Raw genomic sequence first — 15,411 nt, 5'->3', positions numbered from 1 at the left:
TCTCTCTCTGCCTCTCTGCCTACTTGTGAGCTCTCTGTCAAATAAATAAATAAAATCTTTTAAAAAAAAAATGCATTATTTTCTAATGCTCCCCTCCAGACCTACAGATGAGGACCTAAATCTTAATACCTACGTGTGATTCACATCCACACTTTAGCCTGAGAAACACTGGCCCAACCTGAGCCTGTTGCCTTGCTGGAGATAGGATTCTATCCCTGCTCATCAATCGGGTCTTCAGTGAAACAAACCACTTAGCACAGTGCATGGTACCCAGAAGCTACCTACAGTGTTGATCCAATGACTGGGGAGAGCCTCTGCCAGCCTCCTCCACTCCCAATTGGCCTTAAGTAAGTAGGGCTAGTAATTACCATGATACAGAAGCCAGCTTGATATTTAAAACAGAAACATCACTTTTATTGACAAGTTAGGGCCACGGACAGACAGCTTCCAGAACAGAAAAAAGACAGTCCCAAGACAACGGAGTGTAAAAATCATAGCAGACAGCCTAATACTCTTCACCCTCATCCTCTCCCTCAGCACTATCCGCTCCGACCTCCTCATAATCCTTCTCAAGGGCAGCCATGTCCTCACGGGCCTCAGAAAACTCTCCTTCCTCCATGCCCTCCCCCACATACCAGTGAACAAAGGCACGCTTGGCATACATCAGGTCAAACTTGTGGTCCAGGCGAGCCCAGGCCTCAGCGATGGCTGTGGTGTTGCTCAGCATGCACACAGCTCGCTGGACTTTGGCCAGGTCTCCACCGGGCACCACAGTGGGAGGCTGGTAATTAATGCCCACTTTGAAGCCAGTGGGGCACCAGTCCACAAACTGGATGGTACGCTTGGTCTTGATGGTGGCAATGGCGGCATTGACATCTTTGGGAACCACATCGCCACGGTACAACAGGCAGCAAGCCATGTATTTACCATGGCGAGGGTCACATTTCACCATTTGGTTGGCTGGCTCAAAGCACGCATTGGTGATCTCTGCTACTGTAAGCTGTTCATGGTAGGCTTTCTCAGCAGAGATGACGGGGGCATAGGTGGCCAGAGGGAAGTGGATACGGGGATAGGGCACCAGGTTGGTCTGGAATTCTGTCAGATCAACGTTCAGGGCTCCATCAAATCTGAGGGAAGCAGTGATGGAGGACACAATCTGGCTAATAAGGCGGTTAAGGTTAGTGTAGGTTGGGCGTTCGATATCGAGGTTTCTACGACAGATGTCATAGATGGCCTCGTTGTCTACCATGAAGGCACAATCAGAGTGCTCCAGGGTGGTGTGGGTAGTGAGGATGGAGTTGTAGGGCTCAACTACAGCTGTGGAAACCTGAGGGGCTGGGTAGATGGAGAACTCCAGCTTGGACTTCTTGCCATAATCGACAGAGAGACGTTCCATCAGCAGGGAGGTGAACCCGGAACCAGTTCCCCCTCCAAAGCTGTGGAAAACCAAGAAGCCCTGAAGACCTGTGCACTGGTCAGCCTGTAAAAGAAAAGTTTTAATTTTAGCCTTGGTGAAAGCTGCAATGACTTCTTTCAATTCATAATTCCATTGATCGAGATTTTTTAAAAAATTGTTTTAAGTTTTTTTTTTTTAAGATTTTATTTATTTATTTGACACAGAGAGATCACAAATAGGCAGAGAGGCAGACAGAGAGAGAGAGGAGGAAGTAGGCTCCCTGCTGAGCAGAGCGCCCGATGCGGGACTCGATCCCAGGACCCTGAGATCATGACCTGAGCCGAAGGCAGCGGCTTAACCCACTGAGCCACCCAGGTGCCCTGTTTTAAGTTTTTTTAAAGTAACCTCTACACTTAATGTGGGGCTCAAACTCACAAGCCTGAGATCAAGAGTCGAGCACTCTTCTGAGCCAGCCAGGTGCCCCCAATTGAAATTTCTTTAATCTTCTGAACAGTATTTGCTAAGACAGCAATTATAACAAGCTTCTAAATGCTCAAATTCAGGGAAACTTTTCACAGTTCTTGGAAGGGGGGGAATCTGCTAAACAGCTATTTAAAAATGAACTATCTTCACTTCCACAGAAGAATCAGGAGGGCAAGGCCCAAGTTTCAGTCGCTGGGAGGGCAACCTCTGGCCCCCTTGTCCCTTGTGGTGACTACAGGGAAGGGAAATTTCTCACAGGTGGAGAGCTACAAGCAAGGAAGGACAGGCCTGGGACCACCAGCCCCCGACAACAGAGGTCTTATAAAGATCTGTCAGCTGCTTTCCAAGCTGGAATACGACAGAAGAGCCAAGTTCCAATGCCCTGGTGTTAGGAGTCAGGCTGGGTCCGGATCCGGCTCTACCAGTTCCTTGCTATATGGCTCTGATCAAATTTATTTCCCAATCTCAGCTTTCGCATTTATCAATGGAGAATAGTAGCCTACCTCGGGTTGTTGAGAATTAAGTGAGTACTTGTCAGAGAGCCTGACACAATAAACACTAGTTATCAGAGAAAGTCTACGGATTCTGCAAAAGCTGACATGCTACCACAGCTCCACAAGGCCTAACATCACTAGAGCTCTCCACCACTTCACTGCACCATTCTGGTTAACAAGCTGCCATTCTTTTTTTTTTTTTAAAGATTTTATTTATTTATTTGACAGAGAGAGATCACAAACAGGCAGAGAGGCAGGCAGAGAGAGAGGAGGAAGCAGGCTCCCTGCTGAGCAGAGAGCCCGATGCGGGACTCGATCCCAAAACCCTGAGATCATGACCCGAGCCGAAGGCAGCTGCTTAACCCACTGAGCCACCCAGGCGCCCAACAAGCTGCCATTCTATGAGACTTTCCAAAGTTTTCACCTGACAATCCTCACTTCTCGGAAGTGCTGAGATTTGGGGCGCCTGGGTGGCTCAGTGGGTTAAAGCCTCTGCCTTCGGTTCAGGTCATGATCCCAGGGTCCTGGGATCAAGCCCCACATCGGCTCTCTGCTCAGCAGGAAGCCTGCGTCCCTTCCTCTCTGCCTGCCTGCCTCCCTACCTAATTGTAATCTGTCAAATAAATAAAATATTAAAACAAACAAAAAAAAAGTGCTGAGATTTGTGGAATTCTCTACCAATCTCTCAGTTTACCTGTACTGCAGGTCCATACTCTGAATGGGATCAACGTTACAGACTCACAGTACCAACTAAATCCACTAATCCTCCTGCAGACACAGTGGTAACACTAAGGACAAATACAGGTGTTCTGGTAGTTAATTAACTTTACTCCAGGACCCTCAATGGGTTTTTACCCAGGTTTATTTGTCCCTTAAAGGCAGGTCCTGATGTTCCAACTCAGTGCTTATAGCTGAAGCTTGATTTGTAAACAGAGGAACCAGAACCCCAACTTTGTCAGGAAGACTATGATAAACATCTGGAGAAGTCTGAAATGTGAACGGAACAAGGCCCTTCTTTTTATAGTAGACCAGTTGTGACTAAGCTTAGAATGTGATTTTCCTGACAAGCTATTCTACCCAAGCTTTTATTCTTGATTACTGGTTAATTACATATAAGCTGCCCACATACTTGGGCGCCTGGGTGGCTCAGTGGGTTAAGCTGCCCACATACCTGAGGAGCAAAGAGTCATGGGATTGCTGGACTCTTAATTAAAGTGACCCAAACAAAACACTTAATCACCTGTACGGATGTGAATACTGTTGCCCAAGATTTTTCTGCCATGGTGCCACTCCACATGGCCCTGAGCTCTAGTGGAAAAGAAAGCCTACCACTCCCCGTGATTAGATTTCAATACTTTCCAACTTTCAATAATGGATAGTAGCTTCTGTTAATAAGGGAGCTCCCGAGATTCCACTGTTAGAAGTTTCCAGTGTCAGGGCGCCTGGGTGGCTCAGTGGGTTAAAGCCTCTGCCTTTGGCGCAGGTCATGATCTCAGGGTCCTGGGATCAAGCCCCGCCATTAGGCTCTCTGCTCAGCGGGGAGCCTGCTTCCCTTCCTCTCTCTCTGTCTGCCTCTTTGCCTACTTGTGATCTCTGTCTGTCAAATGAATAAATAAAATCTTTTTAAAAAATAAATAAATAAATAAGAAGTTTCCAGTGTCTGCCATTTCTCGTCAGGGTTATGCTGGCTTCTTGTGCTCTGACCCTTCTGTCTTGATACAAAGCACCAAACGTAAGGTAATCCAATATTGTTTTTTAGGAGTCTGATCAGTACATGTCACAGTCTGCCACCTACTCAATGTGACTAAGATGACCTAAAAAGGGGCATGGGAACTTGAAGCAGGGAAGCTGATTAATATGAACCAGGATGTTTAATGATCTTAAACATCAATTAAACTGTTAAGCCTCCCGGGTCCTCACCTTGACTTTAGGTAAACTGCCCTAACTGCCTCGAGCAATTGCCCAAGTCTGCCTTATGAGACATGGAAATAGGCAATGGAGCACTTAAACCGGCCCCAAATAGTTGTTGCGTAACCCAGGACCATCTGGTTCAAAATCCAGTTCCTTAGTGAGCACTCAACGGCTCACTTCAGTGTGCAAAGAAGGATTCTTACAGCTTTGAGAGAGACCAAACTATAAGAAAACGTTCACCCCACTTTAAATAAAACATATGTTTACCAGCTTCCGAATTCGGTCCAAGACAAGGTCAATGATCTCCTTGCCAATGGTGTAGTGCCCTCGGGCGTAGTTGTTGGCAGCATCTTCCTTGCCTGTGATGAGCTGCTCAGGGTGGAAGAGCTGGCGGTAGGTGCCGGTGCGAACTTCATCTGGAAAAGGCAAACACAGCAGCCCCCCATCACTCACCACCTGCACAAGCTGCTCAACCTCACGGGGGTCCCTGGAGCCCCAAGACAGACCTCCTGTCCCAGACCCCCCGGGGGGCTCACCGGGTTACAGAGGCCAACTCACCAATGACTGTGGGTTCCAGGTCTACAAACACGGCCCTGGGCACATGCTTCCCAGCACCCGTCTCACTGAAGAAGGTGTTGAAGGAGTCGTCTCCTCCCCCGATGGTCTTGTCACTTGGCATCTGGCCATCAGGCTGAATGCCATGCTCCAGGCAATAGAGCTCCCAGCAGGCATTGCCGATCTGGACACCAGCCTGGCCAACGTGGATGGAGATACACTCACGCTGTGGGAAGAAGAAAGGAAAATATCAGAATGGGACAGATCAGATGGAATGTTTAGGAATGATTCACACCTAAATGACTAATTAACCTTCAGGATAGATAATCACCTTTCTGGAAGTCACTCCTGCCCAAGGTTATTTCACAAGCAAGAGCCTTTGGTGACTAATTTGGAGAAAATGCTTTGCAAACCCAAAGATATGTTAATGAACTACTAGGCAGGACCAGAGATCATACCCTTGCTTTGTAGTCACATTAGATATTCAAGGTTAGGTTTCTACCATTTTAGAAAGACTGAAGCTGTGCTAATGCCAATACATTTCCCCCAGCTCCTGGGAAATATGCCTGCCACGATTCCTTAAAGGCATGCAAAATTCCCCTTTGGAGCTCTGATTCATTCTGTGTGATTGTGTAACTGTTGAGCTCATTCTGGTCTCTCTTTAATCCTATTCTTTCAAAGACAAGGGCTTCTGCCTCTCCCTTTAAAACCAGCTTAAACCAGCAAACCAGAGCCATATGACTCAGGGAGAAAATGCCAGATAAGCAGCAGCTGGCTGTATTCTAAAAACTGTGGTCAGAGGCAGCCTTTTAACCCTGTGGAAGAACTTAATCTTAAGGAAGAACATTTTTCTTATACTATCAACACATCTTGAGTAGGAAGGGTTGAAGACACGTGGAAATAGAAGGCAGAAGTGTCAATGAGACTTGACTAATAGCTTAAGGAATTAGTTGTTTCCTACCAAGACATACATACAGAGATCTCTGGTACTGTGAGGAAAAAGCCTTTGGCGTCAAGAATTTAACAATATTGGGAAAATGTGTTTTCCTTTACTTGATGAACAAGATCATTGATAAGTTTCCAAACTCATTTCTGCCTAGTGAAGTAAGGCTGTGAACACAGAATCTTTGCCTTCAGATTTAAGAGGAAGACAAAAAATGGTGCTTTATTGTATTTCACCGTAAGTCAGACTACTTTGCAGACTAGTAGAGGACTTTCAAAAAATACTGACACCAACTATCTACCTCCTTTTATGTTTTCCCCAAATATGAGGGTTTCGAGTTTTTAAAAGCTGCTAACAGGAAACTAGTTAGAGAAAACACCACCACTAAGATCTCAAAGGGCCTAGTTTCATAAGCTGAGATAATTAAAAACCCCAATCATCTACAACCTTTGACCTATGGTCCTCCCTCCCGCCTACACTCCTCATAAAACACCCATGGTCTCCTCACCACATCACCGAGCTCATGATTACCTGCATTGACTCGCCCAGCTCTAGGGCTGTGGGAGAAAGGGGAGTTGGTTGTTCTAATGAACCTATGACTGTTTACCATTGCATCATGTTTACCTTTAACTGGACTTTGGAAATTCTACAGCCCAGGAAAGCTGGAAAGAGTGCAGTTCCTGACAGCTCCAGGCCCAAGGAGACAAAGTATTTGAGAAAAGCCTTTCATTCTAATGAAGTGTTTCTTCTATTGACTTATGAGCCTCACTGTGCAACACTTTTTTTTTTTTTAAGATTTATTTATTTGGCATACAGATCACAAGTAGAGAGAGCCCAAAGCAGGCTCCCCGCTGAGCAGAGAGCCCAATGGGATTGGGGGGGGGGGGCTCATTCCAGGACACTGGGATCATGACCTGAGAGGAAGGCAGAGGCTTTAACCCACTGAGCCACCCAGGTGCCCCTCTTAATTGCTTTCTTGTTAGACCATGGTCACTACCTGCCCTCCACTCTCTCCTGCCCACTCAGGAGATGAAGACACAGGTGATCAACTCACTTAGTCTAGCTTTCACTGGATAAGCATCCACCTTAAAAAAAAAAAAACTATTAATCTAGCCAGTGCTTGCCTAAATCCATCTGCTCCTCTTGCTCTCCTGCCCTTCTTTAAAAAGCCCCACTATTGGCGCCTGGGTGGCTCAGTGGGAGCCTGCTTCCCTTCTCTCTCTGCCTGCCTCTCTGCCTACTTGTGATCTCCGTCTGTCAAATAAATAAAATCTTTAAAAAAAAAAAAAAAGCCCCACTATTTTCTGAATCACTCCTTGACCAGTATCTTTCCACCTCCCTTGCTGAAATGCACTCAAACAATTTGTTACAGCCAGACTTAGTTTTGACAACAGGGGTAGTCTCTGAAGAGGGTGACTAGTCTGTTCACTGTATCCCTCTTTCTTTAAAGATATTTTGAAACATTTAATACACAAATCCTGGCTTAACAGCATGACTTCTTTTAGGTAGACCTCCAACAGACCTTCTCTAAGAACACATTGTTAGTACTTGTTTACTCAACAGTTTTATAAGAAACTGTCTTTTTATAGACTAGTTTTTAAAAACTTGGCCTAAGCACAAAGCTTGAGCTATAAACATCCCACTGCATTAACATTAGAATTGCAAAATTAGACAAAGTGGCGGTTAATAATTCCCTTAAAAGGAGCAGCCTGCCTACATCCTTCAGGTGGACTGATGCAACTGGAAGCCCTCCCCGGAGACAAGCCCCAGGTGACTCAGCGAGGAGTCACTGGACGCGGGAGAAGGGGGCCAGGAAGTGGATGCACCTTCGGGGCCGGAGTGCTAAGACACCGGGAAGGTGAAGTCATTTAGAGAAATGGAGGGGAGGGATTTTTTTAGTTTTCACAAGTCTTTCGGGGCCAATGGGACGGCTCGCTGGTCTGCCTTCGGTTGTGGTGAGCCCTGGGGCGATGCCCTCTCACTGGGATCCAGAGAGCTTTCCACTTCCCCTCAAGGCAGCGTCCTGGCCGCCTCTTCGAGCCTGAACATAAGTTTGCCGGTGAACTCGGCTTTCCCAACCCGGTCATCAGAAGCCAGTTTACTCGCAGGCCTCCGGGACGCGGCCCCACGTGCACCCGGGTTCCACAGCCCCTTCGGGCTGTTCTCACCTCCACGTCACATCCCCAGGACCCCTCCACTCACCATGACTGAAACTTCTAGGGTTCGTTGGGGCTGGAGGAGGCTAGGGGACGGCGTCAAGGTTCTCCCACTGACAGACTACCAAGGAGTCCGGGGGAGAAGTGGTAAGTGGTAAGAACGCCCCCCGAGGGACCCTATATACCCCGTCCGCGGCCACGTGACCTGGGGGAGGGCCCCTTACCCCGCCCCGGCCGCTGCGACCCCGCCTCCGAGCCCTGGGCCGCGGGCAGGACGCCAGGTCGCACCCAGCCCCGCAGAGAGGAGGGCGCGCGGCGCTGATTGGTGGATTCAAAAGTTCAAACCAAACTCTTCGGAAGGAGCGGGCGCTAGGGAGGGAGGAGACATCCTGGGGCCTGGGAAGGGGCGGGTGGAGCGGGGAAAGGATGGGCACGGCGATTGGAAGGGAAAGGAAGGCGAAGCATCTACCGGGTTCCCAGTGGGTTCCAGGAGAAGGAGAGGGTCGTCAGGTGGGTAAAGCCTCAGGAGTTAGGGGGCAGGTGTAGGGAGCGCAGCCCCTCCCGCCGTGCCCCCCGCCCGGAGGTCTCCGGACCATCGAGCGGCGGCCGGCGAGACCGACAGCCAGTCCCCGCTGCACGCCTCCCGGTTGCGGGGCCCCCGCTCCCGCCTTGCAGAGCCCTGGCGCCCGCTTCTCTGGCGGCCGAGGGATTCCGGAGAGAGAAGGCCTTGCTCCCCGTTCCAGCTCTTAATTACCACCAGCCGGCCTAAAGCCCATATTCTCTTCTTTACTCGTTTTTCTACCTTCTTTTAAATGAACCTTTTGTCCCTAACAACAGTCTCCTTCCAGTTGGTGCAAAAGCAGTTTCATCCGTTCGTTATAATAGCTTCGATTTTTTTTTTTAAAGATTTTTTTATTTTTATTTATTTGAGAGAGAGAGACAGTGAGAGAGAATGAGCGAGGAGAAGGTCAGAGAGTGAAGCAGACTCCCCATGGAGCTGGGAGCCTGATGTGGGACTCGATCCCGAGACTCCAGGATCACGCCCTGAGCCGGAGGCAGTCGTTCAACCAACTGCGCCACCCAGGCGTCCCTAATAGCTTCGATTTTTTAGTGCTATTTCGAGTAGTTGGTTTTTCACACTATATCAATCTCATTTCATCCTTACGACAAACCCTGTGAGTTATCCGCATTTTACAGATGAGGAAACGAGCCCTCAGAGGAATTAAACTAGTTTAAGTTCGCACAGCTGGAGTAAATGGAGCTGCCCATAAGCCCTCACTACTTTGTACAGCCTGATGATCAATAAACCGTGCTGACCGTCTCTGCAAAGGTTTCTCAGAAGCATGCTTTACTTCAGCTGTTTTTCTTTCTTTGAAACTTGATCGTGTTATCTTAGCTCCTCACCCTCTCAGGGTGATAGAGTTTATGGAAATATTCAGAGAACAAAAGTGACTGCTCTACAGAATAGAAGTTACAGGACTTTTTCCTGAAGTAGAAAGAGGCAAAATGAAAAGAAAAATGGATTTGGGATACAGAATAGGCAGAATTCAAGATACACCCCAACTGGTCCACACAAAGTAAAGGGAGTGGAAATATGCACAGAGACTCCTTTTCAAATGACAGTACCCCAGTTAGGTCATCAAATATTTATTGAGAACCTACTGTGGGGCAGGATATTCTGAAACTTGGAATAACTTGCATCATAGTCTGTTGCTAAATATTTTAGTGTTAATTAGTAAAACTTTTCAACTTTTTAATTCATTCCACCAATATATTCAGCACAGTTTCTGAGTTCTTGGGAATACACATGTGAACAAAATTGACAGATCTCTGCCTCATAGAGTCTGTGTTCTAGGAGGGATAGGAAGAAAGAGAAACAATGAACACAGTAAATAAGTAAATCATAAAATTCATTAGAACGCGAAGAGTGCATAGGACGGCTATAGGAAAATACTGAGCAAAGTGGAATGAGACTGCTCAGAGGGTGGAATAGGGGGAGGGTTTGCCATATAAACAAGATGATGGGGTTAGCCTTAATAATACCTGAGATTTGAACAAAGACTTGAAGGTCTTGAGGGGTTAGCCAAGTGGTTAACAGTGAGCAGCTGGAACCCAACTCCCGCCCCCCTCCCCAAGCAAGAGTGAGCCCTTAGTGTTCCTGGAAGGAAGAGCAGGGAGGCCAGCTTGGCTGGAAAAGGTAAATAGTAGAGGATGAGATGGGAGAGGAAACAGGAGCCAGATCTTTTTTTTTTTTTTTTTTTTAAAGATTTTATTTATTTATTTGACAGAAATCACAAGTAGATGGAGAGGCAGACAGAGAGAGAGAGAGAGAGGGAAGCAGGCTCCCTGCTGAGCAGAGAGCCCCATGCGGGACTCAATCCCAGGACGCTGAGATCATGACCTTAGCCGAAGGCAGCAGCTTAACCCACTGAGCCACCCAGGCGCCCCAAACAGGAGCCAGATCTTACGCTTTTTGTAAACTACTGCAAGTCCTGTGAGTTTTACTCTGACATGAGGAGCTAATGTAGGGTTGAAAACATAGGAAAAAAATCTGACCTAATTGCCTTTTTAAAAAAGATCACTTTGGGGGTGCCTGGATGGCTCAATGGGTTAAAGCCTCTGCCTTTGGCTCAGGTCATGATCTCAGGGTCCTGGAATCGAGCCCCATGTCGGGCTCTCTGCTCAAGTGGGGAGCCTGCTTCCTCCTCTCTCTCTATGCTTGCCTCTCTGCCTACTTGTGATCTCTCTCTGTCAAATAAATAAATAAAAATCTTAAAAAAAAAAAAGATCACTTTGGTTCTTTGGTTGTTGTGTTGAGAATAGATTACAGTAAGGCACAGGTAGAAGCAGGAAGACATCTTAAGATGATAACTCATTGCCATAATCCTTTTGAGAGATTATGAAAGCTCTGACCAGAGTGATAGCAGAGGAATTAGTGAAAAGTGGTTAGAGTTGGCTACATTCTATTGATAGGGCCAAAGTCTCACTTGTGAGAGAAAGAGAAGCCAAGGATTACTCTCGTTTTTAGCCTGAATGAGTGAGAGATGGATTTGCCATCAAGAGAGGCAAAAGGCTGAGAATGTGGCAGGCCTGGAGGGTGTTGATATCAAGGGTTGTTTTTGGTCATGTTAAGTCAAGATGTTGATGTCTATGTAGAGGTAGAGATGTCTAGGACACAACTGGATATGAGAGTCTGGATCTCCAAGGAAAGAGATCTGGGTAGAGATAGACATCTAAATGCCATCCTCAAGTCATGACATTGGGTGAGATGTGACTGGAGTGAGTGTGGAAACACGAGAGAAGAGGACCAAGTACTAAACTCTAGGAAAAGAGCAAGAGCCAGCAAAGGACACTGAAAACGAGCAGTCAGTAAGTTAGGAGGAAACCCAAGAGTATGAGGTCCTGGAAACAAGGAAAAGGGATGATTAGCAGGGTCAAATGCCACTGACAGGTCAAGAAAGCAGAGAACTCAAAAAGGACCATTTAGCCACATGGCGGTCATTAGTAACCCTAATGAAAATAGTTCAGTGTGGCAATTTAAAAATAATGGGCATTTTATTATTTATTTATTTATTAATTAAGATTTTATTTATTTATTTGACACAGAGAGAGAGGGAACACAAGCAGGAGGAGTGGGAGAGGGAAAAGCAGGTGCCTCGCTGAGTAGGCAGCTCAGTGTGGGGCTTGATCCCAGGACCCTGGGATCACGACCTGAGCTGAAGACAGACGCTTAACTGACTGAGCCACCCAGGTGCCCCGGCATTTTATTTTTAGATTGTACTTCTTATATGATTCATTTAAATACCTTTATTTTCTTTCTCAAGCTCTACCAACTCATATTTAAGCAGCTAGGCCCTGAGGAACTTCAATATGTTTAAGCGCTTTGCAGTCCTGATTACCTTGATTTGGACTCTGGTTTTTGTTTTTGTTTTCTAGCTGTGAGTCCTTAAGCAAATTTTGTAATCTCTCTAAATCTCCTTCTATATAAAATGGGGATAATATATAACTTATATGTGGATACACTGATGTGAGGATTAAATGAAATTTTTAAAAAATACATAGCATATACACACGGCAAAACACTAAAATCCACAACTGTTACTGTTGGAGGCGATGTTGGCGGAGGACAAAATTAGAGATGAGGGTGCATCCTCTTGGAATTTAAAATAATTTTAAGGGGCACCTGGGTGGCTCGATGGGTTAAAGCCTCTGCCTTCAGCTCAGGTCATGATCCCAGAGTCCTGGGATTGAGCCCCGCATTGGGCTCTCTGCTCAGCAGGGAGCCTGCTCCCTCCTCTCTCTCTGTCTTCCTCTCTGCCTCCTTGTGATCTCTGTCAAATAAATAAAATCTTTAAAAAAATAAATAAATAAAATCATTTTAAGCATTGGGAACCATATTTAAGTTTGTTGCCCCCTGCTGGATTGTTTTGGAGGGAAAAAAAATCTGAGGGGACAGTTAAAAATTTAACCTTTATGTAAATAGGTCTTTATGGGTCTAAAAAATTACAGAGTGAGAAGAGGCAGAAGCCAGTTTTACTTTCTAGTTGAAATGTTCTAGAATCCACCACAGACATGTTGAGTTATTAACAGAGAGCCACTGCCCTGCCATTTTTGGTGATAGAACTTTGGAGGGGCATTTCTCCTCATTGGGCCCGGGTTCCCGTATGCATTATGAGGGGATTGGACAGTTTCATCTCTGAGGCCTCTTCTAGCCCTGACCTTCCGTGATCCTGTGACTTAAGCTCTCTGCTGTACATATGAACTATTCCAAAATGAGCAAAGCTGACTTGGCAGGAGGCCTGCTTCTCCCTCTCCGACTACCCCCACTTCTGTTTCCTCTCTCACTGTCTTTCTCTCTGTTGAATGAATGAATGAATGAATGAATGAATAAATATTTTATTTTATTTAAAAAAAATGAGCAAAGTTGAAAAAAATGCTTCATTCAGTCAGGTTCTTTTAAGAATCACCAGTACATTAGACAAATACTTAGAGATGAGGCTCTTGCTGGAGCCTTACGATGCAGGAGAAGTGGCATACCTCCTCGGGCTCACCGTCATGTAGTATGTCCACAGAACATTCACAAAGCAGAAAGAATTCAGAGGAAACTGAACCTTTTCTTTTTTCAGTCTGACTGCCGCTTTTCATGCTAGGATACCAGTAATGCTGAAGAATTTATTTGTGTCCAGTTACAGATTACATGTTACAATAATAATGGTATACCTAGGGGCGCCTGGGTGGCTCAGTGGGTTAAGCTGCTGCCTTCGGCTCAGGTCATGATCTCAGGGTCCTGGGATCGAGTCCCGCCATTGGGCTCTCTGCTCAGCAGGGAGCCTGCTTCTCTCTCTCTCTCTCTGCCTGCATCTCCATCTACTTGTGATTTCTCTCTGTCAAATAAATAAATAAGATCTTTAAAAAAAAAAAAGTTTAAAAAAAATAATAATGGTATGCCTATACTGTGCTCTACAGCAATTTACAATAAGATAGTTTCTACTTGGCAACAGTGCCATGGAGTTTTCAAAGATGAGTTGTTAACAAAGGTATTTCTTATAGAACCGTGGGAAATAAGGTCCTGAGATTGAAATAACTTACCCTAAACCACAAGAGAGGGAAACTCAGAATAAATGCCTGAAAGGACAGATGCCTCTTTTATTTCTAGGCCCTCCGTTAGCCTGTTTCTGGCACTAGTTCACAAGGAAAGGAAGTCCTAGAAAAGTCACTTACTGAATGTATTGTCTTAAGACAAAGCTACTGCTAATATACCAAGAAAAAGAAGAATTTGTCCTACTTTTAAGACCTCCAGCGGACATCTGGGACTCCTTGAAGTTAAGTGCAACCACCTTCTTTTCAAGCAGGTGCTATTTTTTAAGATCTTATTTATTTTTTTGCGAGAAAGAGAGAGGGAGTGTGGGCCCACATGCAGGAACTGGGGCTGGCTGCGACGGGGGTGGGGGGGCAGGGGGATCTCTGCGGAGCAGGGAGCCCCATGTGGGCCTTGATTCCAGAGCCCTGGGATCATGACCTGAGTTGAAGACAGCCACTTAACCACCCAGGCGCCCCTACAAGCCTAGTTTAAATCTCTGTATTCTGAGGCGTTTTGTTTTTTCTTTTTTTAAGATTTTATTTATTTATTTGACAGAGAGAAATCACAAGTAGACGGAGAGGCAGGCAGAGAGAGAGAGGGAAGCAGGCTCCCTGCTGAGCAGAGAGCCCGATATGGGACTCGATCCCAGGACCCTGAGATCATGACCTGAGCCGAAGGCAGCGGCTTAACCCACCCAGGCGCCCGTTTTTTTTTTTTTTTTTTTTTTTTAATTTTTTTTTTTAAGATTTTATTTATTTCGTTTTGTTTTTTCTTTTTTCACTCCCTTGTAAATATAGAAGGGCAGATTTATCTTCTAGGTAATATGTTGTTTTCTTTTATGGGGAAAATAATAATTAGATTTTTTAGCTTTCACTTACTGATATTTATCCTGAAAATATCTGCAACCTTTATATCTTTCTTACACGTTCTTTCAACGTTCTCCTCCCCCTGTAGCCAGAGCAGTGTTTTGGACTTCCCCTTCATCAGGGTTGGGTGGGGGGTGGGGGACTGGGGGAGTGGGGGTGTTACCGGAGAAGACTGGCTTTCATTTCTGAAATTGCACATTTTATTCCCGCAGACATATCATTTGGCTTGCTCTAATCTGCTTTCATTCCGTGAACATACAGTACTTCAGACTTGTTTCCTCCCAGTGACTAACTGAAAAAACTGAGGAGGTTGTACTTCCACAGTATTTCCACTCGGTGGACCACAGCCAAGCCTTCTCACCTCCTGCTCCTTATCTTTCCTGCAATGAGTAACCACTCCCTCGGTCCCCTGCCCTGCCCCCATCCCTCTAGGACAGGCAGGTTTAATTCTCTTGCAGAAGATTGAAAGGAGCTACTGTACTCAAATTCTTCAATTATCTACATTATTATTCTAGTAAGTGGATCATATCCCGGAGTCTGGAAATCTTCCCTATTTATAGCAGTGTTTACTTAATAATTTTATGTATTCATGTACCTAAAAAAAAACCCAGGCAGCCCAAAGTGGAAGGCCCCTGAGAGTTTTCTTTCCTTGTGATTATAATTTCTTGCCAGCCCCTGAGAAAGTAAGGGATTTACGTGGAGACTGTGACTCTCAGGATGATCTTTCCCCTTTGTCTTCTCCTGTCTCCCCACCTGCCTCCTCCTTCTCCCCTCCCAGGACACAGAGCCAAACATTTCTCGGTGCAAAGAGTATTTGTTTTTTCCACATAACTGGTACAGTAGTACCACAATCCAGGGGATATCAGTGCATCAATTATATGCAGTTGGGAAAATTGAAAATGAATCAGTCTCATGTTATTCTGGTAGTTTAGCTTGGCTGAAAGCATTCAGCCTCTTCAAATCCTTGGGTTTCTCCCTAATCCGAACCCCTCATGCTTTCATGCTAGTCCCTCTACTCATTGGTCT

At 45.8% G+C, this 15,411-nt stretch overlaps 1 protein-coding gene across 1 annotated transcript; it reads right to left on the bottom strand.

Annotated features, from left to right (window-relative positions):
- Nucleotides 1–386: 386 nt before the first annotated feature.
- Nucleotides 387–8,093, bottom strand: LOC122892570 (tubulin alpha-1C chain). Its single transcript, XM_044229240.1, has 4 exons — nucleotides 7,985–8,093; nucleotides 4,843–5,065; nucleotides 4,552–4,700; nucleotides 387–1,480 (listed from the first exon to the last, which is right to left on the bottom strand). The coding sequence occupies exons 1-4, from the start codon at nucleotides 7,985–7,987 to the stop codon at nucleotides 506–508; spliced, it is 1,350 nt and encodes a 449-aa protein (XP_044085175.1). The 5' UTR covers nucleotides 7,988–8,093; the 3' UTR covers nucleotides 387–505.
- Nucleotides 8,094–15,411: the final 7,318 nt, after the last annotated feature.

Source organism: Neovison vison, chromosome 12, assembly GCF_020171115.1.
Source record: "Neovison vison isolate M4711 chromosome 12, ASM_NN_V1, whole genome shotgun sequence".
In the NCBI taxonomy this organism is placed as follows: Eukaryota; Metazoa; Chordata; class Mammalia; order Carnivora; family Mustelidae; genus Neogale; species Neogale vison.
Note: the sequence above shows the minus strand (reverse complement) of the source record. Positions and strands in the feature narration are given on the sequence as shown.